This window comes from Clinocottus analis, unplaced genomic scaffold (genome assembly GCF_023055335.1).
Source record: "Clinocottus analis isolate CAN_PGR_092001 unplaced genomic scaffold, fCliAna1.0.p SCAF_10, whole genome shotgun sequence".
Classification (NCBI taxonomy): Eukaryota; Metazoa; Chordata; class Actinopteri; order Perciformes; family Cottidae; genus Clinocottus; species Clinocottus analis.
The window spans coordinates 17,888,547-17,910,940 of record NW_027175821.1 but is presented as its reverse complement, the minus strand read 5'-3'; the positions used below and the strand labels follow the sequence as shown (position 1 = coordinate 17,910,940).

The window sequence follows — 22,394 nt, the reverse complement described above, 5'->3', positions numbered from 1 at the left end:
CTTTTAACAATTAATACTTTACTTAATGCTTTAACTAATTTATCCTGATTTTAGGGTTATCTTTCAGCCCAACAGATTGAGCATGGGCATTAAATACTATCACTTTCAATAAAGTTTGGTTCCAGCCTTGTGTTGCGACAGAACTGTGAGACATGTTTAACACTCTGGGATCACACTGAATGTTTTGAACGCATTATCTGTGCATACATTAGGAATTGGTGTTACCAATGAAATCCCCATGTATCATTTCCATCCTCAATGTTGTGTCTTATTTTACATTACAACATGTCTATAGCGTGATTATGCCTATAATCATAATAGATGTCTATTCCTGGGAAATTTTTGGAGAAACAGGTAATGTAATACCGCTCATAAATCTCATCTTGTTAATGCAAAGATCATATAAAAATCCAATTTGACCATAAAGTGATAGTTAAAAATGACATGCAACATTGATCTAATAGAGGCTGAGATGTTAAAAGGAACGGCTGCCACAGAACTAACAGTACTGCTAAATCTCATATAACCAAATCCTATAAAAGTATTATTTAAAAATGAAAAAAGGATACCTGCTCATTGTTTTCGAGCAGATCAAATCTTTGCTCTGGTTCTGGGATGTTTCCATCACTGAGGTTTACGACACGAAACCACAAGTCACAGCCTTAGCAGAGCAGAGCCACTGGGCTCAGCCTCATCTGAGAACGTGACTTTGAGCTTTATTGATCTCGCATTGATCTATATCACCCCGCTCTCTCTTGCACTGTCTCACAGTATAATGACAATTTCCAGCCTGAAATACCAGCATGCTTCAGCCTTTGCTGCATTAAAAAACACAATCCTTCTCCACCTGTTGTCTTAGAATACAACGTACACGACGGCTCGAGGAAAGCAGCGGCGGTGCAATGAGGAAGTGAGATCACGGTGAAACAATGACAAAATTACAAGTCTTTGCTCTGTTATACGAGGGAATGAGGCTCAATTAAAACAGAACAAATAGCTTAAACAGGATAGTGCTAGTCTTGTCATATCCATCTGTGTCTGTGTGTAAACAATGGATCCAAACACCAGCTGTGAGGTACGCTGACGGAGGAGCAGACAGAAGCGCTTCCAAACAGCAACCGAGCAGACTGACCGTGCAGCAGTAACCGCTTAAATATTTGTTGTTTTCTTTTTTTTCAAACAATGTTTTGCTCAATATTTTGGTTAAGGGATTTCTTTCATGCATGTTTAACAGAGAAATGTACCAGATTTTTATGACCATGATTATAAGTCTTGAGGCCATACGTGAGTGTGTTTTAGGCCGATGGAGGGCGGTCAGATTAGCGAGCAAGAGATCAATAAGATGATTTGCTGCTGAATCGCTGGTCTGAGGCCAAGACTCAAAAGCTTACTTTCCACTTGCACCGTAAACTATAAAAGCTCCAGAAGATATCTGAGTCAGTGTCATGTGATGAACACACACACACACACACACACACACACACACACACACACACAGACATGCACACGCACACACACGACTTGTTTTGCTTGTTGAGGATGCACTTGTCAGATCCGCTTCTCTCACTCACTACAGGAAAAAACAGGAATCAAAAGACACAAAATACATGAGCTAAGTTTCATTTGTAGAGTTCGGGAATTCACGATAAGAAACTGCTGAAATGTAGCTGTGGATGTATTTATGTATGTATTGAGAGATTCCTATAATATTGAATAGCAGTTTTTTTTTAGCGATGCCCGAACCGATACCTAAAAAAAAGAAAGAAAAAAAAGCACAAAGCGACTTGAATTGACGACATTAAAGAAAAGCTTGTACTATAAGTATACTATGAATTAAAAAAATAATACAAAACATTCAACTTCAAACTACAGCTTCAAACCTTTTAACTTCAAACGATGAACAATACATAATTTAAAGAAAAGAACAGACACAAGCGTGAAGTGGCCTGATGGGTAACGTGTGCAACAGAACTCCACTCTGCTTTCCTGGACTACGCCTCATCATTGATATCAACTGCGAGAGTATTTGGGAGTCTTCTCCCTCTCCAGAAACTCAACATATTGGCACCGGTTTTCAGTAACCAATCCTAGAAATTCCTAAGCGTCAAAAAGCCTATTCAACATCTTAAATCATAAAGTAACATTACCCACTCGAGAGAGACATGTCCTCAAGAGAAGTTGCCTCAAATGTGTCGACGTATGACTCTCGGTCTAGCCGTGGCTCTCCCCAAATGAGGGCTTTTAGAATTGGCTCTTCTAACCAAGCACTGACTCCAGGGTTGGAGGCGTTTCTGGTAAATTAATTCGCCATGTGCTGGTGTTTTAATCTTGGGTAATATTGAAGACAAGACTTGGTTTGTAAAGCTTCCAACCAGCCACGCTGTTGCCCTTGCATATTTCTGTGTACTATTAAAAAAAAAAGGAAGAAAGCGCAGTGATTCGACAAGTCCACGAGAGGTCTTCCCAACTGAGGACTGGAAGCATCGACTTTTAGGGGAGCGCCCCGGGACTGAAGCTACCTAAAGGCTTCAGAGCCGTGTTGGCTGCTTTTGATCACGGGGTCTGCTGCCAGGAAGCAGACTTTTGATACTTTACTCTTCAACCCAAGCCAAGCAGCTTGATACTGCCAAGTCCAAGCCATGAAAGCTCCACTCTGAGGTAGAGGTCGAATTAATCTATTAGCTTGTGTATTCTGAGAGCATCAGTCTACTTAACAAGGTGAGCACGGATCACTCGGTATCTAGACAGTGATATCTGCCTTGCCGGTAAATTGACACAAATTAGGCATCTGCTTTTTCTTGGAGGATGGAAGTCTATTAAATAGAACATTAATAGAGTTGAATCAATGAAAGATTTAATTTTCTTAAATTGAACCAGAAAATCTAATCTTTACACATATCTTTGCTCCATCTCTCAGTGGGAGTAATGTCAAGTCCAACATGGTAATAGTATTCATCTTAAAACGCAAAATATTCAAAGATGTGTTGACACTAAAAAGTTCATACAATAAACAATAATTGGTTGGTCATTCAAAAACAACCTAAAGGCGTCACTTTTTTTTTTTGATTGGGTATTTTACATGTAATACATGAAGACCGTGCAAAGAGATATTTTGGTCTTGGAAATTTCGAATCACACTTCAGTTTTAAAATATCTTCAAAGGGAAAACCACAGACTTGATCTAATGCGAAAGTCCACCAAGCAGGGTAGGAAATGGCGGCTTTACCGATATAGGCTATGACGCTTTGTCGTTCTGTATTCTCCAGTCATGTGTTTTCCATCACAACCCAATCTCTCTTTTTGCTCGACACATCCAGCAGACGCTGGACAGTTAGAGCGCTGCCCTTAAACCAGATTACTTCAACCCAACCAGCCGTTCAGCACAGGATTTCTCCATCTGCCTCAAGCAAAGGCCTTCTGCTTCTTAAGCCTCTGTTTGATATGGTATACAGCCCAAAAAAATGACAATTATACGGCAAATTACAAGAATGATAAAGATGATGCGCTTTTATCTGATATATACAGCTACATTTTGAGCTTGTCTTACTAAATCCTCTGCCATTACCTTTACGACGTCCTTCTGGCAAAGAGGAGATTTGATTAATTAAAAAACAATTTATAGATAAAAAAAACAGATGGGGATGTCTGTTTTAAGTAATCAAATTAATTTAATACCTGACAAATCAAGGAAATTTCCTGTGATAAATAGCGGTAAATGTGATAAATACATCAACCTAACATCTTTTAGTCTTTCTTTGTCTTGATATGTTTCAATGAACATGCATCGGACTAACGGATTACACCATTTTTCTAAGTGTAGTTACAGTCTGGGGTCCGACAGCAAAATGCTCGAGCGAGGCTGGTATTCGTGGGGAAAGATAACACATGAATAAAAGATTTGTCTTACTGTAGAAGCCTTTATTATGTCAGCTGCCTAATGGACTCACTCCATTTACACAATCTCTGGGCCAGGTCAGTGCCACACTGCTGGAAACTGCCTTCGGCCCATTCCGCCTAAATGTACACCAGAGCACAATGCTCCACGGCTTCTTGCTCGGTAATGAGATATCTCTTTTCCTTCATCATCGTATTTCTATCTGATTCCACTGCTTTGACTGCTCCTTGAAACCGCTGTCGTCCTATTATTGTGTTCCTTGTATCTTCTTCTTGCGAAAGAGCAACAGTTAAATTGCTGACTCATAAAAGCTAATTGTATTTGACAAAATGGAAAGTGGCATTATGAAACATATTTTCATGCAGGTGTGAACACACGCAGACAGATTAAATCTGGTAAATTTCTGGCGGTCCGGGTGAAGCTTTAAAGAGGGATTTGGATCACATTTGGTTTAGCTTGGCCCCCGTCCACGGAGTCTGTAACAACCACTCAATGCCCTGGCAACAAAAATCCCACACTGCAGGCAGCTGTGTGGTTATGACACTGCTTTGACCGCTGTGTGTGTGTCTGTGTGTGCGCGTGTTTTCCTTCCATGTAAAAACTATGGGTCGTCTTACGTACACAGTCTTATCTCACACGGCATGGGGCTGGAGAGTTTTGACACCGTTGGTATGTGCATACGTGAGGTCCGTCACATAAAAGTCTACAGGTTCAGCTGAGGTACACTTAATGAGAATAAATGCTAATCATAGCACAAAAGAGTGCGAGAGAGGGAGACAGTCGCCCGTTTAATACACCTCACTAAACTTTGAATGATTAGTCAGTCGACGCGTCGATGTAATCAGTTTGTCTTTTCATTCATTCTTGCAGCAAAAACGCTAAACAGTTACTCCTCGAATGTTTCTGTTTTTCTTTGTTACTCGACAGTAAACTGATCACCATTAGTGGTTGATTGTTTCGTCTCCCAAGAAACTACTTCGATATGAAGTTCTAATTGAATTTCGCAGATATTTTAAAAGACCTGGGCCGTTCAGCTTTCAAGACGCCCCCATTTAACTGTCACAATAATAAATAATAACATAAATCTCTATTTGCAGCCCAACAGCAGCTAAAACTAATGCAGCTTAATCCCACAGCCTTGCAGTATATTCTACCTTTATTAACTTTATGTTAGTGGTGCTGCTGAATACAGAATGACTCAGAGGAGATGTTCCAAATATCGAAACCTCAGATGAGTTGAGGACAAAATCTCAGAATAGCACAACAGCAAACAACAAACTATAACCTCACAAAGTTTGAATCAACACCTCTTCCCCAACAAAAACTGACCTTTACGACGGTAAGATTTACTGCAGGACTGATGTCACAGACTGCATTAGTTTAGCGGAGTGTATTAAACCATCAATCCAGCATTTATTACAGCAGCTACCTCGACAACAGTTCTGCTCAGGGGTTAGATGCATCAGCATCACTGTAAAGTTGAACTTTACTCCAGTCTTTAGACATATCTGCTATCTCTTACACTCTTATCCGGTGTTTTTCTAACATGTTAAACTTTACTGAGAGAGGTTTTGCATAAGCGCCTCAGATAAAACCATTGATCGATTGTTTTCCGCAAATTAGCTGCAGTCAGGAGCCAAAAAAACCCCATAAAGATTCAAGAGGCCATTCTTTACAAAGAGCATGTTTTATTTTTAACATAGTGTAATTCATCGAATATGTCTTTATAATAAGTATATAAAGTGATCCACCCCTGACTATACCTACACTACATGAGTATATTGTTCATGCGTAATGTCACACAGATGCATTATTTAATAAGCATAGTGCAGAAGCGTCACAAGCTGCTGGGCCACTCAAATCCTACCAGGGCAGCTATTTATAGTACATTAATAACTTCCTCAATGTCAGTCTTAATTGCAGTTTCCATTGCTTGCATTGACTGAAACTCTCGTTGACAATGACGGCTTTGTTTTTTTCTTATTCTTCCTAACCCTTCATACAATCATCATCCTTAGGACTCATTGTTGACATTAAATTCTGATTAAATGGTTACTCGTTTAGTCTACAAGATGTTAAGAAATAGGGGAAATTAATGTAATAATTTTGTAATAAGGCCAATTCAATATTTTTTTTTATTGCTTTTGCTTGTTTTGTCAAATGAACAGCCCAAAAATATGCATTTAATGTCACATAAGACAAATGTATAAAAAGCTGGAACCTAAGGACTGGTATTCAAACAATAAACCGAGTGAACAGAAGAGTTTGCAGATGTTATTAATGCTTCAGCTGTGCAACGTTAATACACTTCACAGCACTCTGCATTACCTAAATACACAGTATGTGTAGATACAAATGTGTGCATGCGTGTGAGCATGCACAATAGCGTAAGTGTGCACCTCAGTACGTTTGTAATGCATACTCGTGCCTATAATCCACCATATGGAGTCATAATTCAGGGGCCGGGGATACGATTATGCAACGTGCAAAGGATTTTCAGAGAGCCCAGAAATAAAAGTCAGGACCCCCCTCCCCTCCCCTCACCATTCCCCCATCCCCCAACACATTTAAAAAAATAAAAGACATCGCTGAATCAATCATTACACATACAAAGCCCATTCCCCAGGAAACCGGCTCAGACAAAACAGATTAATGGCAAACGCTGAGCCACAAAACACCAGAACATTCCTGCACAGACAGTTTAATATAACCGAGCTGCAGGGGCATCGGCGTGAATCGTGAAGATGAAGCTTTCCAGAAAAGAGTCCGAGCAGAAAACGAAACTACCGGCTGCAGTTTCGAAGGGAACGAGAACTTTGGAGAACCGAAACAAGAACAGCGCGGATGTTGTCTGTACACGGTTTTGTTCAATAACCGCAACAAAAAAAAAGAGCAAAAAAACAGGTGACTCTTAGGTACATCTTACATTCTTGATGCAGAAGCATGAACACAAATCGTACAGTATGTAATGTGAAGTATCTGCACAACAAAACAATACATAAAAACAAGACGCATTATTCGGCTCTGTTTGTGGCGCTCATGAAAGCTCAATGTAATATTTTTTTCTCTAGTTTTTCCTCTTTCTGACTCTACAGATGTGATGGAGCTGCCGTTAGCCGTTAGCTCCCGATGAACACAAACGGGAGGAGCAGCAAAATGGTTTAACAACCGCCGCACGCCTCACCGTTCACCTCTAAATAAAGACACAACAGCGACGGACGTACATGCATAAAGTACATGTAAACCCTTCTTATTAAACACAGATGACACGAAGCGGCGGGACGGAGTTAGCTTCAGCTGGCTAGCAGCTAGCCGCCGAGATGCTGAGTGAACGTTAGCTCGGCGAGCTAACGGTCGAAGCCTTACCAGGTCAAAACAAACTGCAGCGAGGAGCAAAGGAGCATCAATTTCCGGATTGGTCTCTGGAGCCGATGTTCGGAGAGGCGGCGACTTCGACGAAATCACAGCAGACGGAGCAGAAATGTCGTCGGGAACATTGCAAAGACACTCGCCATTGATGTGGTTCCTGTTTTTTTGTGCTCGGACTGGCTCGGATGCCCGTTTGCAGGTCGTTGCTTAGCGAGTCTCTCTCTCTCTCTCTCTCTCTCTCTCTCGCTCTCTCTCTCTCGCTCTCGCTCTCTCTCTCTCTCTCTCTCTCTCTGGCTCTCTCTCTCACACTCACACATACACACGCACACACACACCCTCAAGGGACGGACCTGCCAAATACTGACCCCGCCTCTCTCACACTGAACACAGCGGGAGACAGCTGCCAAATACTGACCCCGCCTAGCGGACATCTTCTCACATACCAACAGAGACAACATTATTCTTTCATGTTTTTTTTTTAATTGTGTGCATCTCTATTGAAGTTTAACCAACTCGGTATCCACGTCACAAATTATGCAGAGTGTAACTAAGTATATGTAAGCTACTCGAGTACAATTTTGAGGTACTTCTATTACATGCATTTTTACTTCTGCTCCACTACACTTCAGAGGCAAAAAAAGTATAAATGGTAAAAGGGAATAAATAAATAACCTCCAATATTTACCGTCTGCAACATTAATGCATCAATATTCATGATCTGTAAGATATAATACATTATTCAGAAATGGAGTATTCTGCATCATAACTACTTGTATTTTTCAACTTTTACTGTGGCTAACCTAAGGCTTTGAATGCATGACTTCTACTTGTGTATTTCTACACTGAGGTGTTGCTGCTTTTCTCTTCAGTAAAAGAACTGCATTCTTCTACTACCTGGGATTGTGCAAATTTAGTTTTGACTGCTTACAAAGTACACCACTCTTAAAGTCCTACAAGTAATCAGCAGGGGGTTAACACTCACTTACAATGCATCAATGACTGCGACCTATGAGAAGCAGAGGCTCTTGTTTAAGGACCCCTCAGCCCCCGGGGCCTCCAGTAGGCCCGTTCGGTAATCCACCCATGCACCAAAGAGGAAACCACATTTAAAAGGAAAACACAGGACCTCCATGTTCTGCCTGATGCACTTTTATCAGGAAGTAAAATAAATCACATGTCCTCTCCTCCACACAGCTGGTCAATCACTGAGTGGAGTTAAAATCTCAGATCAGCGGGTTGCAAAATGGTTGGACACAGCCAAGGTGTGGAGGGAGGAGGGGCAAGTCAGAAGCTATTCAAGTATAACGACACCTTTACGCCGACTCTCAAAGGTGACGTAGATTAACGCCTGCAAGGGTACTTAGAGCTGGGGGGGTTGAGCTGGGCTTCACCTTCAACTACATTGTGGAAAACAATAGAAAATCTTTGTGAAGAAGAGGAAACACGCCTGTAAGCAGAGAGTAGAGTGGGCAGCTGTCTCAGGACCCCAGGGGCCCCTCAACCTTCCTGGTTTACAGTCGGTTTGTGTAAATGTGTTCGGAATTACACAGAAAGTCTACTACAAAGACTGCTGTCAACTACAGACAGCAAAGGTCTTTGACAGACAACTGAAGATTGAATACCAGAAAAAGGTGAACCAGGTGGAGGAAGAGATTTTCAAGATGGCGGCCAAGAGAGGAAGACGTGTTTATGTGGAGCTGCATGCACAAGAAGAAGTGCAACAGCGAGCTCAGGTTGGAGCTCCAGACACTCCTCCTGCTCCTCTCCTTCACAACCTCACTCTCAGTTAAGAAAAAATCCTCAAAATCAATAAACAATCAAATAAAAGATTGCTTGTTTGAGTAAAAGCTATATAGTACAGCATAAAATCACTTGTATGACATTATGGTGGCTATAAAGTAGAAGTACGTCTGTTTAAGTTTAACACCATACAGTATCTTAAAATGGTATTCTTCAGTAATAAATACTCTGCAGTAAAAACCATGTGACCTTCATCACCGACAGGCTTATGATTATTGTTAATGTTCACATTATTCACAGGTAATTATTTAGCTGTTATTAAATTATTTACTCACGGTTGTAAACTACTTCAACATGTTTTCTTTCTGAATGTGAATCCTGGTGTTGAACACATGAAGCTCATTGCACAGAGGAACATATGATACATTATGTTGTACTACAGTAATGTTTATTGTACTTATTGTATATCTTCCGTCAGGTATTCAACATAACTAACCTGAGACTTTCTTTATGTTGAATTAAAGTACTCACCAGTCTTTGCACTGCCCAAAAACATACAGTTTGACATGTTATATCAGTAAACACACTCGTCAGATTTAGATTTAGATAATCTAAAATTCAATAATCTGCCATAAACCTTGATTTTTCTCCATCCATAAATCATATTTAATATTATTTGTGAAATCACTTTAATGTGTCCACCTCTTAATGACAAATACATGTGATGAATGTGCTGTCTTTTAAATAAAGATAGTTATAAAATGTCTAATTATCATCTTTAGGATTCTTAAAATCACCAATTTTACTGACGATATAAACAGCTCCCCAGGAAATTGTAATATTGATATTTTTGCCTATATTACCTCAATATATACGTGTTAATTTGTTTCTTTCTGTCTATACAAGTATGCACTGGAATCTAAAACTATCTCTGTGTTGTTTAACATCTGTTACCATTACTGTCTCCTGCTCTTCGCCTGATAAAAACCCGTTGGTGTGTAGCGCCCCCTGGTGGACTGCTCGTCTCACAGCACTTCAGTTTGAAAGCGGGCCATCTTCCTTCCTCTATATCTGCAACAGCATTGATTCTCCTCTGTTTCAGTTTTCTATCAAAGTGCAGTCAATCAAACACAAACATGAGCTGCTCTATAGACACTTTATTGCTGTGTTTATTGTTTTACACTCAATGGAATGTTTGACTGTGTGTTTGGTGGCCGGTCCAAACCCTCACCCTCCAAATGTCTGTTCCCAAACCAAGATTTAAATAGCAAAAAACAACCACAATGCAGTAATGCAATATACACGATGCTATAAAGTCTTAAGGTGAATCCATTCTTACTAACATATAGGCTATACTGGTCCATTTACAAAATGCTTTTTTATATATATTGATATATACGATATAAAACAAGAGTAATGCACATTCTTCAAAAAGGTAAACAAAACGCAGTGTTTTTGTATATATGCAGATAATAGTTGTGTGTGAATTCTGTTTGGTGGCAACAAAACAACACCCAACAGTCATTATTACCAAGTGTATCCCCAGCATATAGAATAATATGACAGTTATTGTTCAAGAGATCTACAGGAGGAGAGATAAGACTGTGAAAGAGCAGAGTGTCATCACCTAAATAATGAGACCGTTCAGAGGTAAGGTAATATTCTTTTGTTATTGTCAATAAATTCTATGATGAGAGAAAAATTAAAACCAACAATGAATCCATCTGACTCACAAGTATTGCTTGTATCCGGGTCCTGATGGAGTCTATTTATCCAAAGTTTATCCAAAAACACATCAGTGAGTCTCACCGTTGCACCGCTTGGAGACACCATCTGTTGCCACTGGAGCACCCAATGTGTATTCATACGCAGCTAAAAATAGTCCCCAACAAATTCCCGTTTGAGTGACGTTTGCTAAAAACTACAGTGGTCAACTGTTTACAACAATGTTTAGCATTTATTCCTGACTTGTTTCTATAAATGTACGTCTTCAATAGGAACAAATGGGACACAGACATTTGTTGATTTAGAATATTTCCATGGGATATATGTTTACATTAACACGATACCAGAATATCATGAGCCTTATCCCTTCAGGATGCTATGATACGCAGCTCAATACAGCGGTCATGTTTGGATGAGATATTGCTTCATTACACATTTATTTCAAAATAAAACATCAATGTACATCAAAGATAGTTCTTTGTTGTTTTCTTCGTGTATTTTAATGAACTCCAATGCTTTAAAATCCACTGTTTGCAGGGACGGCACAATTGAACTATTTGTATTCTTTATTATCTATTGAAACTACACTCTAATATTTTACAAAATTGATGCTGCAGAGTAGTTTTTGTTTGACACACGTGACATGGACATGGTAGACACACACACTGGTATCTTAACTGAAAACAGAGTAGTGAAAAAACTAAAATACCCACACTGTGTGTGTATATATATATATCTTCTTTTTTTTTTCTTCATCTTTTTTTTTGTTGAAAGGAAGGTTTGCCCGTTTCTTCAGAATGATACGTTCTTCACTTTGAAAGAAGCCTAAAAGCAGAAGAGAAGTCCCTTTAAGTAACAACTGAACAAACCTACGACTGTGTGAACACAGATGGCGGTCGCTCGTCCACTACATGACTACAACTACAGTTGCAAAGACTGGAGCGGTGAGTGAACTAAAACGAGCCCACCGGCTTATATATATATATATATATAGAGAGATATAAACAAACTAAAGATGCTCGACAGATCACAGGCAGATGAGGGAAGAAGTACAGTTTGATTGCAGATCACATCTTGTACTTGGCAAAAAAAAACAGTCTCCTGGTGGTATTGTCATCTTTTTTTTTGTCTCACTTGATCCACACGCGCGGAGCTTTTAGGCTTCGTACACCCTGAGGAAGGAACAAAAGAAGAGTTAATTTCTTTGTGACTTCTGCCAGCGTCATCAGCCTCCTTCACCAGGTGTTGTCCTTGAGTTTCTTGTAGTTCACTTGTTGGTCTTTGTGGCAGGACATCAGTTTGATCACCCTGTAACGCACAGAGTCCCTCTGCAAACGCTCGGTTGTAGCGTTTTTTTGAAGGGTCTGAGGTTGACCCTGACCTCTCCCGTCCCCGCGGTGGAGGGCAAATGAGGAAATTTGGACAAAAGGAATCAATAAAGCGTCACAGAGTTGCCACAGGGCGAGGTCTAGGCAGGGCTGTGTGGCCGGCAGAGCAGAACGAGTTGTGAGGATCTAATAGGACGAAATCCAACGAGAGGATGTGTCTCATCAGAGGACCTCGGCAGAAACACGCTGTGAACATTGGCATGTTTTCAAATCGATGCAGTTGTCTTTTTTTGTGCATCCAGTTGTCCTGGAGCAAGATTAACATTCATTTGAAGTTGTGTTTCTTGTCATCGGATGAATGCAAATCCAATATTTAACTCTCCCTTCAGCACTGTTTTGTCTCTACTGAGCCCTGAGGGAAATATTGGACTCTTATGATGACAAATGCTCCAGAAAAACAACAAAAAAGACACTGTAAAGCTTTAGGGAGCTGCCCAGTTGTGTTATAACAGTTACATAACACATTTGATCCATTATAAATATTGACTATAGCTGCTTTTAATGACAACTATGTCGTCATAGTTGTTTTGTCGCATGGTTAGGTCATTTTTGCAAAACCGCATGCAGACTATATATATAACCCCTCAGCTACGATGATAATCAACACAACTAAACCATGGGGTGTCAGATGAGAATACCATGAGTTCAAACGTCAGTAAAACAAATGATTATATGATTATTACCTGTGCTTGTCCTTCCAGATGCGGAACCATTTGACCAGATTCTTGGTGCTCTGAAGTTTGGGATGAAGACAATACTCCTGCCCTTTGAACCGAGCCACGTTCTCCATCGTCACACTGCGAGGCGGAGCAAACAAGAAAAAAGTTCAATGATCTTCTGATATTATCAAAATCTATAACTACAAAATCACTTGTAATTTTTTGCAAAGTACAGAAATAACATGACAATAAACACTAATGTTCTCCAAATAACAAGACAGCAGGCTGAACTTTCTATATATTTACCAATAACACCATGCTATTTCCATATATTCACTAATAACACCATGCTATTTCTATATATTCACTAATAACACCATGCTATTTCTATATATTCACTAATAACACCATGCTATTTCCATATATTCACTAATAACACCATGCTATTTCCATATATTCACTAATAACACCATGCTATTTCCATATATTCACTAATAACACCATGCTATTTCCATATATTCACTAATAACACCATGCTATTTCCATATTTTCACTAATAACACCATGCTATTTCCATATATTATCTAACACCATGGTATTTCCATATTTTCACTAATAACACCATCTTATGTTGATATATTCTCTAATAACACCATGCCACTTACATATATTTAGTAATAACACCATGGTACCACAAATTGTTTGCTAGTGTATTGTGATTTAGAGATTTCTTTAGATAATAAACAATACATATTTTACATTTCGACTCCAATGATTTGGCTCCAAACTAGTTTAATTAGGTTGCATGATACGTTTGGAGAAATAAACAACTGTGTAGTCTTCAATAGTGTGAGAGGAGGATGAGAGCCACAGGAGCCGAGTTAAAGGGAACTTTTTTTTTGTGTACGCGTTACAAAAGGGTCTGAATGGGGTGGAAATACTGATTGGGGGGTATTTTACAAGGATCTGAAAGCCAGTGTGAGTTGTTGGTCACATTTGACATGTTTTTGCCCCAAATCTTGACCTGCATTCAACAACCATCGCGCGCTTCAAAAGACCTGCTTGCCCCGGGCGGCCCGTTACTTGGCAATGGAGGAATATTATGGAGCTGCCACGGAAAAATGTGACATGGAGGCTCATTGAATCTATTGCTCTCTCTGTAACCCTCCGCTTAACAGGCGACGGTGGAGACAGTCTGCCTGCATGTGGCACAGTCAGGCCAAACAAGGGAGATGTGGGAAAAACACCCAGCATGCCATGGGGCCTCTCCATCGAGTGACACGCTCAAAGGCTCAGCCAAACCATGAATGCTAAATAAGTTGACTGGGAGAGAAAAGACTTGACTCTCAATTTAAAAAAAAAAAACCTGTCGCATTCAGTAGTTGTAAGGATTTGAGTTAAAGAGTTTTGCATCTATTTTCTTCTTCATTCAGTTGCCACTTTGTTTGCCCCGTGAGAGGCAGCTGTCCACGCTTTGTTCTGGAGGAACTGAGCTCTGAGTGTGTGTTTGACAGAGACCAGATTAAAGTGCTTTTGTCCGCGTGCATGCCAATGGACTCATATCTTTAAGCCCACACTGATAAACGCACCCTGAACGGTTTTGTTCGCGGCCGCTCAGCAGAGGCGGAAATAAAAAACAACCTGATTACTGTGTTACTTTGAGCTTCGGTTGCTCCTCATTATCATTCACCTGGGCAGCCGGAGAGCAGCCACTGGCGCTAATGTGGTGAGCAAAATGTTTCATAAGCACAGGGGGAGGAAGGACAGGCTCTGAGCGACTTATGCAAGGAATATGGCAGTATTCTGCTCCTCCACTGCATTAAAACAGGAAATATTGCACTTTTCTATCTAATTGAACTCATTTGACAGCAACAAGTTACTTATGATGAACAATTTTCAACATGTTAATGAACCACTAGAATCTGCTAAACTAATCCCATTATATACTATGACTCTAAAATGAGTTATTCTGCACACTTTTAACATATTTCGCCGTTAATGCTGGTGTAATCCTATTTCGTTGGCGTTTCTAAGTGTTCATATCGCTCGGCATCATTACTTCTGGAGAAAGGCAGCAAAAGACGAGCTGATGAAGAGAGACACAGTTCACCACTGAGCGATAGGAATGAAAAGAGGGGGAAAAGGGGAATATAAAAGAGATCAAGTAGAAGAAGAAGAAAAAACTCTGAATGGAAACGAGAAGGGGGAGAAAGAAAAGGAATGAGGAGAGAACAGGGTCACTGTGTGGCTCAGGGCTTGTGTGTGTGTGTGTGTGTGTGTGTGTGTGTGTGTGTGTGTGGATCAGGAGTGGTAGCCCAGAATGCCAAAGCGAGAGCCGTAAGCCAAGCGGCCACAACAAAGGCCAGAGAAGGGGCTCTGCTCATTTCTCTCCCACTCTTCTTGTTTCTGGGGCTTTCCGGAGCCGCTGAGGCTCATTTCTCACTGGGCACCAGCTGCTGGTGGCCTCCATCTCATGCTAATGGAGCAGCCTGAAGTAACGGCTGCGAGGCGGGTAACACACCCTCACCCAGAAACAGATCTGGGAGCAGAAGTTGACCAATTCCAGCACTTCTAGTGTGTTTTGTTTGCGTCCCCCCATTAACCCCGTCTCATGTCTGGCTGCGTCGTCTTTGAAAACACAACACGAGCTTGTTTGTGTTCCTTTTTCTTTAATATCATTTTAGGCACAAACACAGCAAAACGCAACAACTTGAGTTGTGTTCCCGTGACTCATTTTGGTTGATTAAAAGTTAAACCTTTTTAATCAAGCTATGTCACTTTATTGTTAGGTTGCTTTAATGATAGTTGCCCATTATAGAGCATCAACTTTAAAAAAAATGATACTTGGTCCAACAACTGATTTGTTCTCATTATCTTTAAGATTGATCACCTCACAAAAAAGGTTAAAAAAAAGAATGAAAAATGAATTAAATGTTCCCAGGGAGACATTTTTAAATTGCTTGTTTTGTACCGTCTGAAATCCAAAAATCTAAAATGCTTTAAAGCTGAAAACTATGTATAAAGAGTGAAGTAGATCAAACAAGCAAACTGTAAAGCATTTTGTGTACTTGATATCTAACTTAAATAAAAGGTATCTAGCTAAAATAGTTGCAGAATATGTTTCTATCCATTAACATTAACAAGAAACTAATCGTTTGGGATCAATCTAATATGATTCATCTAACTTTCATAAAGAGATATTCTTAAATAAAGGGTTTAAATGTCATCAGTGTTCATTCAAAACATCTTGACCTCTCTAGAGACATTACATTGACTAACATTCATTACCTGGAGACTTATGTAAACCTTATATAATCCTCCATATATCTTGATTCATGCCTTAACTCTGCAATATTTGTCCCTAAAAGAAACAGATTCCTGCCGTATGACACATCCCCATAATCAGCTTTTCCCAGTGCTCTCTGTGTAAAAGTATAATTTGCCAGCAGGTGGCAGCACAGTTTGTCCCGTGAACACAGCACAGACTCTGGGGAGGCTGACATAACATCCCCATCTGCTGTCCCTGCGTGTCGCTTTGACATGAAACTTCAAATGAATTCCACACGGAAATCACGGCCCACATTTCCGGACACGTATAAAACTCCATCCCGAGGGAGTCTAGTAAAAATAATATACGGCATACTGTAGGTTATACACGATATGAAAGGTAACGTATTCAACGTTTCTCTCTCCCCTGGAAGGAGAGGCCTCGTTATCATGCGGCTTTCCAGCAAACTCAAAGTGTACGTGACACAGCGGGTCAATGCAACAATGCCCCAAGAAATAGACCTTCTGAGGCAATAAGTGGCAGGATCCTATGTGTGATGGTCGTTAGATTCCCATGTAGAAAGTTCTGGAAAGTTGTGTCGCTTTCCTCCCCACCTTTCCAAGGAATAAACAACTCGCGGCTCCTGACTGTCGGGGCCGCCATTATATCATCAATTCATCATCACACTGTAAATCTTCCAAAGTGCTCGAAGCAAAGACGACAGAATGTTTGGATTATTACTGCCAAATGGTTTTTTTTTCATGGTCAAAGCAAAGTCACGGCTGTGGAGTTTATCCTATGTGTCAAGCAGGTACAAATACTGCTTTATTATGACGTGTAGAGCATGCAGGCACAGGTAGAGAGGAAAAACACAGCAGAGAAACAGATATATATGAGGAGAGACGGGCGGGAAAAGGTCAAGAGGTCAAGGAAAAGACAACGCAGGAGAGGAAGAAGAGCAAAGAAAAGGCCAGAGATGGAAAAACAATAAAGACACCGAGCGGAGAGAGAGAAAGAAGACAGAGAGACTGAAAGGAGAATAAAAGTCTCACTCACAATATCATCTTCTCTTGGCAGAACGGATGCTTGGGTTTGATCTCCAGCTTCTGCACATCCTTATACCGGATCTTCGGTCCTTTTCTGGTGCACCTGCACTTGTAGGCTGTCGAGGAATCAAACACACGGGCGTGTCAGACAACAGGTAAACATGGTGAACTTGTAACGTTGCGGTTTCTATAGAAAGAGGTTGTTAAAGTTGTAGTCACGGTGACACTGAAGTGATGGAAAAGTTCAGTTTTTATGAATCCACAGCTCTGAGTCAGCCCTCAGTCTATCTTCATATGACACACCGACAACCGGAGGAATATTAAAGTACTCATTAGTTTGAATCAAGGAGGAAGTCATACATGAATATGTTTAAAAATGTACAAAATATGACTCAGTGATGAACATGGCATTGTGAGAGTTCTTCCAATTTGCATGTCGTTGTAATTCATAAATTGTGTGCCAGTTCATAAAATTGTTGGACGCACCTCAGCAGTATGAACTGATTTGCTTTTTAAAAAAAATCCTGAGCATCTCAGGAGGATTTATGGATTCAAGAAACTTCACTTTCTCTGCCCTCTCAGACCAACAACACACCTCACATTAACAGCTTTAACGGAGGCGAAAACGCTTCATTTCAACGTCACACATCTATAAATATGTATTTATTTCAGTCCCACATCTTCTGGAGGTCCATGCTCTCGAGTGTGACGTTACGCTGCAGAGTACCTAACGACAGAGGAAATGAGTTTTTCTGGGTTGTATATTCGTGATGGGAGGCGATGACCTGGATGGTCCAAGGTTCCCTTCATCCATCACCTGCTTTCCGTCCTTAAATCTGTCTGGAGCGCAGACGCACTGAGGGGAACGTATCATGGATGCTGTGTAACAGGATTTTCTTCTTCTATGGCTGTAAATGGCTTCAGTCTATAGGAAGAGAGAGGGTCTACTTCCTAAAGACATGCACCCGATTACTCCTCCGTATGCTGCCGTATTGGTGATGAGGATAACACAACATTTCTACCGAAAAATGAAGAAATTCAAGTGACTTAAGTGTAAGTTGATTATTTGCAAGTTATCGGTTTCCCCATGCCAGTTGATTTACATCATAGGAATTTGCATAAAAGTTTTCCACAGATTATTTAGAGAGATCCTATTGAAGTTAAAAAGCGTTTTTCATAACAATGTCTCTTCATTCCCTCCCTGTACCATGAACATTGGCGTTCAATTATTTCAGTTTCACATGGTGAGCTCCACTGGTCTTGCCAGAGTCCCGGAGTCCCGGAGTGGTGTGTTCAGGGTGTAAAAAAGGCTCGTGAATGCCAGAACAAGGCTCATTATGAGGTCTGGTTTCCCCCAACTACAGCAGTCCATATAGTGGCGTAACGTTACGCTCTTCTCAATGTTCACAGATGAAATAAAGTTAGAAACAAAGCGCAGGTGGCGTGTTGGAGGATGTCAACAGTTATTCTGTGAACAAGCAAACTCTCCTCTGAGGCCTTTTCGCTGAGCTGTTGTTTCCTCAACCTGTGCCGGAGACTCGAGTTGGCGTCAACTTCACTCACAAACTCTGGACGGGCAACAATGTAATTTAGGCTTCATTCCCTTCATGCACACGTTAAAAAAAAAAAAAAGGCAAACGAGGCGTCACGTGCGGCTGTTTGTTTGTTTTTCACTTCAACACCAAAGCATTACAGATTACAAACTCCAATTAAGAATGAACGAATGAAAACAACATGTTATATTTTTTTTTACCTTCTGTGCTCAGGACGTACAAGGCCACCACTAACAGCAGCAGCACCGCTGTGCACCGATGCATGGCTTCACAAGTTAAACAAAAATATATATATGTATGTTTAAAAGACAAAAAAACAAGCTCCAAAAAGAAAAAAAAAAATCCGAACTCTCGACAACACACGGGAATGGAAGAAAAACAAAAAAAACAAATCAACACAAAGTCTTTCGAGGTGCAAATAAAATCCACTTGCAGTGACGGGTTGGCTGTCAGAGCTGAAGGAGCTGCTGAAGGCTCTCTGCTTCTGCTTCTTCTTCTGTTTTTGTTTTTTTTGCGGAGTCTCTTTGGAGCGCTGATTGTGCAACTCCGCCTGTGCGTCCTGCGCTTGGATGAGCCTCTCTCTCTCTCTCTCTCTCTCTCTCTCTCTCTCTCTCTCTCTCTGGAGAGAGGCGGGCAGCAGCTCTTATAAAAAGCAGCCCGCTGTCCCCCTCCTCATTTATATGCACGGCCAGACCGCGAATCAAACACTTGTGGCCTGCAAGGGGAGAAGTGGAGTGAACACGGAAAAGGATGGAGGGAGCGAAAACACAACAACTCAACAACACACATTCTGTCCACCCGATAGAAAACACACGAGGGTGGATGGTCAGCTCGTTTATTGCAGCTCCTGTCCTCATTGTCATGGATAGAAGCAGGCAGATGACGTCACGCCGAGACGATTGGCGACAAGAGTCGTCAATACTTTTTTTTTTTCAAATCTCCGCGGTCGCTTTTCTCTCTCTCTCTCTCTCTCTCTCTCTCTCTCTCTCTCTCTCTCTCTCTCTCTCTCTCTCTCTCTCTCTCTCTCTCTCTCTCTCTGTGTGTGTGTGTGTGTGTGTGTGTGTGTGTGTGTGTGTCAGCGACATGCAGCCTATGTGGGTCAACACTGACTTGACAGTCAATATGTCTTTGAATATGAATGTTTCTGTTCACAGAAACAGGTTCCCATTCTACGTCAACACATGAATCCAAACCTGAAGGTCCACCAGCCACAGGAGAGTAAAAGAAGAGTAAAGATGAAGTCGTTTCCTTAAGAAGTTCATATATAAGTAAAGAAATACATTTAGGCAGCGTTAACATATTATCTCTTTTCATTTATTCTTTTCTGTAAAACAAACCGACTCTAAGTTAACCTTTCATGTATTAAATGTTACAAGTAGGCGACCATGATCACGTTCATGATCCTCGTGTGGCTCAAAGGTGTACTGCGGACACAAATCATAAACAACAGGTTGTGGAACAAATTCTGCAAATGTATTTGGCGACCCCTCGGGAAGTCCCTCGACACCGTCTTTGATGATGCTCGCTCGATATTATGTTGTGAGCGTGAATAAATGCCGCCATTGTATCGGGATGCCAACCGGCTGAACCGTCGGCCTGTAAGAGATAGCTGTGAGAAGATGGACTGACCCCACCCACCTGGGACGCTCTGACCACAGGATTAAACCGGATTTATCGGCGTCCTGCATCACGAGGGATTTGTATGTGTGTTTGTGTGTCTTCTGTGTGTGTCTTTGTGTGCGTTAACCTCCCTGCCCTCAACACTGATGTAGTCAGCTGCTGTCATCACTCAAACCAGCGGCCATGAAATGTCTCTCTGCAACATGTGCGTGTGTGTGTGTGTGTGTGTGTGTGTGTGTGTGTGTACAGTTTGTCCATGCCTTCATATTTATATTTGTGTGTGAATATGTACACAAGTACAAGCGTGTACATCGGTGAAAATGTCTAATTTCCAGTCTGAGAAATGAGCAAATCTAGTGAATCCAGCTTGAATTCAGCATCTGGCTTTAACCAGCAGCAGGAAACCTTCGCCAATCCTTCCTTCCGTCCTCGGGTTATCGAGTAAACGACAGCGGGACATGACGGCAGCTATCATTTAAGGCAAACTATGATGGATTAAGATGTCCGCGACCCCTGCAGGACACCGATGCTGCAGGAGAACCCGTCCCAGGTCGCTTTGATCTCGGGATAAAAGACATCGGTGAGCTGTCTGTTGCGGTCTACAGCTGGAGTGACTGATCATCAGGCGGACATCTGTTGTCTCAATCCATTAGATCACCTCGGCTTCACCGAAGACCAAAGGAAAGAGAGGAATTGAAGTTAAATAAATAGACTGCAACTGATTTGCGCCAAAAAAAGAATCCGTCTGGAAACGTTGATGAAAATCACATCATTTGTCATTTTTGATCAGCTGAAGATGCTGGTGGAGAGAAAGTCTTATTTGATGATCACAAACGAAAAAACAACCCTGCGGACATTGAAAATATCAGAAACAGTGCGTTTATTTCTAAAGACATGATAGGATACTTGTATCAATACTTTAAACAGATGCTACCAGGAGGCCGGAGCCCATTTCCCTCACAAATAGCTGGTAATTAAATTTGTAAAGCAGTTTTATGTTCATGTCTGATGTTCCCTTCATCCACACCATGCCATTATGTTCCAAATGTTTCATTGGATTATACATTAAACTAGATGTTATGAACACTATTCATTATATAAAAGTAGATATTGTGACAAAATGCCATTTTTTCTTCCAAGATATACCACCTTAGATCTTTGAATGTGAACCTTTCAATTAGTTTAATACTTAAAATACCTGCAAAATTAATTACATCGTTGGAGAATGAGACATGCTGGTACTTCACTGATTGTCGTGACGGTTAATGTTTCACAGATCAAGATCCCTCTAAATGTAACGTTTGTTAAGTTTCCATTTTCCTCCTACACGACACAATTATATAGTTTGATTTTGTTTTTCTAACTAGCCGAGCTACTCCACTAACTTTCCACGTACTCTCCAGTAAGTGTAGAGGTATGCCTGGTTGAGATTTACTGCTTTAAAGTACTTGAATGTTAAAAAAAACAACTGAAAATGCCCACTTCAACTTTTGGAAACCATGTGCAAAAATCCTTTCTGCGCCCATTTTAAGTCCCAGCATGCCCTATTCAGACAATCTTTTGGCATAAAATACATCATTTTTCTTGTTTTTGGAACCGAACGACACAGTTTTTTGACTGAAACTCCTTCCCAACAGGCCAAGGCTTAGTTTTATTCTAATCTTTCCAAAAAGGCGTCTTATTGACCACTCCAGGAGGCAGTTTTGGGTAATCTGGTTCTGGTTTTTTATTTGCAGATATACATTTATTTATTTTTTTGCTGAACAAATGCATACAATAAACACAAGTATTGGAATTAATTTGGGGTTCCTACGACGACTCAAACACAGGGAAAAACACTTAAACACAGGGAAGAGGAGGTCTGGAGCCAACATTAGCTCCACAGTTTTCAACGGGTCAAGGGATCCCCTCAGAGACTATGCATACAGAGTGGTGAGCAGTTCAAGACTAAAGTTACTCTTTCCTATTTCATTTAATTATTACAAAATATACACATTTGGAGAAAAATGTCATTATAAATGCATATATTTCATTTCTTCTTGCTCCACGAAACAAGGCATCACATTCGTCAAAACCACTTGCCAAAAGCATCCAGAACGAATTGTTTCAAAAATGCCAAAGATCCCCTCCA

At 40.7% G+C, this 22,394-nt stretch overlaps 2 protein-coding genes across 4 annotated transcripts in view; both read right to left on the bottom strand.

Annotated features, from left to right (window-relative positions):
* Positions 1 to 7,564, bottom strand: part of fam13b (family with sequence similarity 13 member B) — a 70,618-nt gene extending 63,054 nt beyond the window's left edge. Inside the window, exon 1 of one of the 3 annotated variants that reach the window (XM_068593726.1) lies at positions 7,262 to 7,564. The gene's annotated coding sequence lies outside the window, so the exon portion shown is untranslated. The remainder of the gene's footprint in view (positions 1 to 7,261) is intronic. The other 2 variants (XM_068593735.1, XM_068593744.1) reach the window with 2 other exon arrangements.
* A 2,577-nt stretch (positions 7,565 to 10,141) lies between these two features.
* On the bottom strand, positions 10,142 to 19,207 carry cxcl14 (chemokine (C-X-C motif) ligand 14). Its single transcript, XM_068595336.1, has 4 exons — positions 18,844 to 19,207; positions 17,101 to 17,206; positions 12,801 to 12,914; positions 10,142 to 11,901 (listed from the first exon to the last, which is right to left on the bottom strand). Exons 1-4 carry the CDS (start codon positions 18,905 to 18,907, stop codon positions 11,886 to 11,888), a joined length of 300 nt encoding a protein of 99 aa, XP_068451437.1. The 5' UTR covers positions 18,908 to 19,207; the 3' UTR covers positions 10,142 to 11,885.
* Positions 19,208 to 22,394: the final 3,187 nt, after the last annotated feature.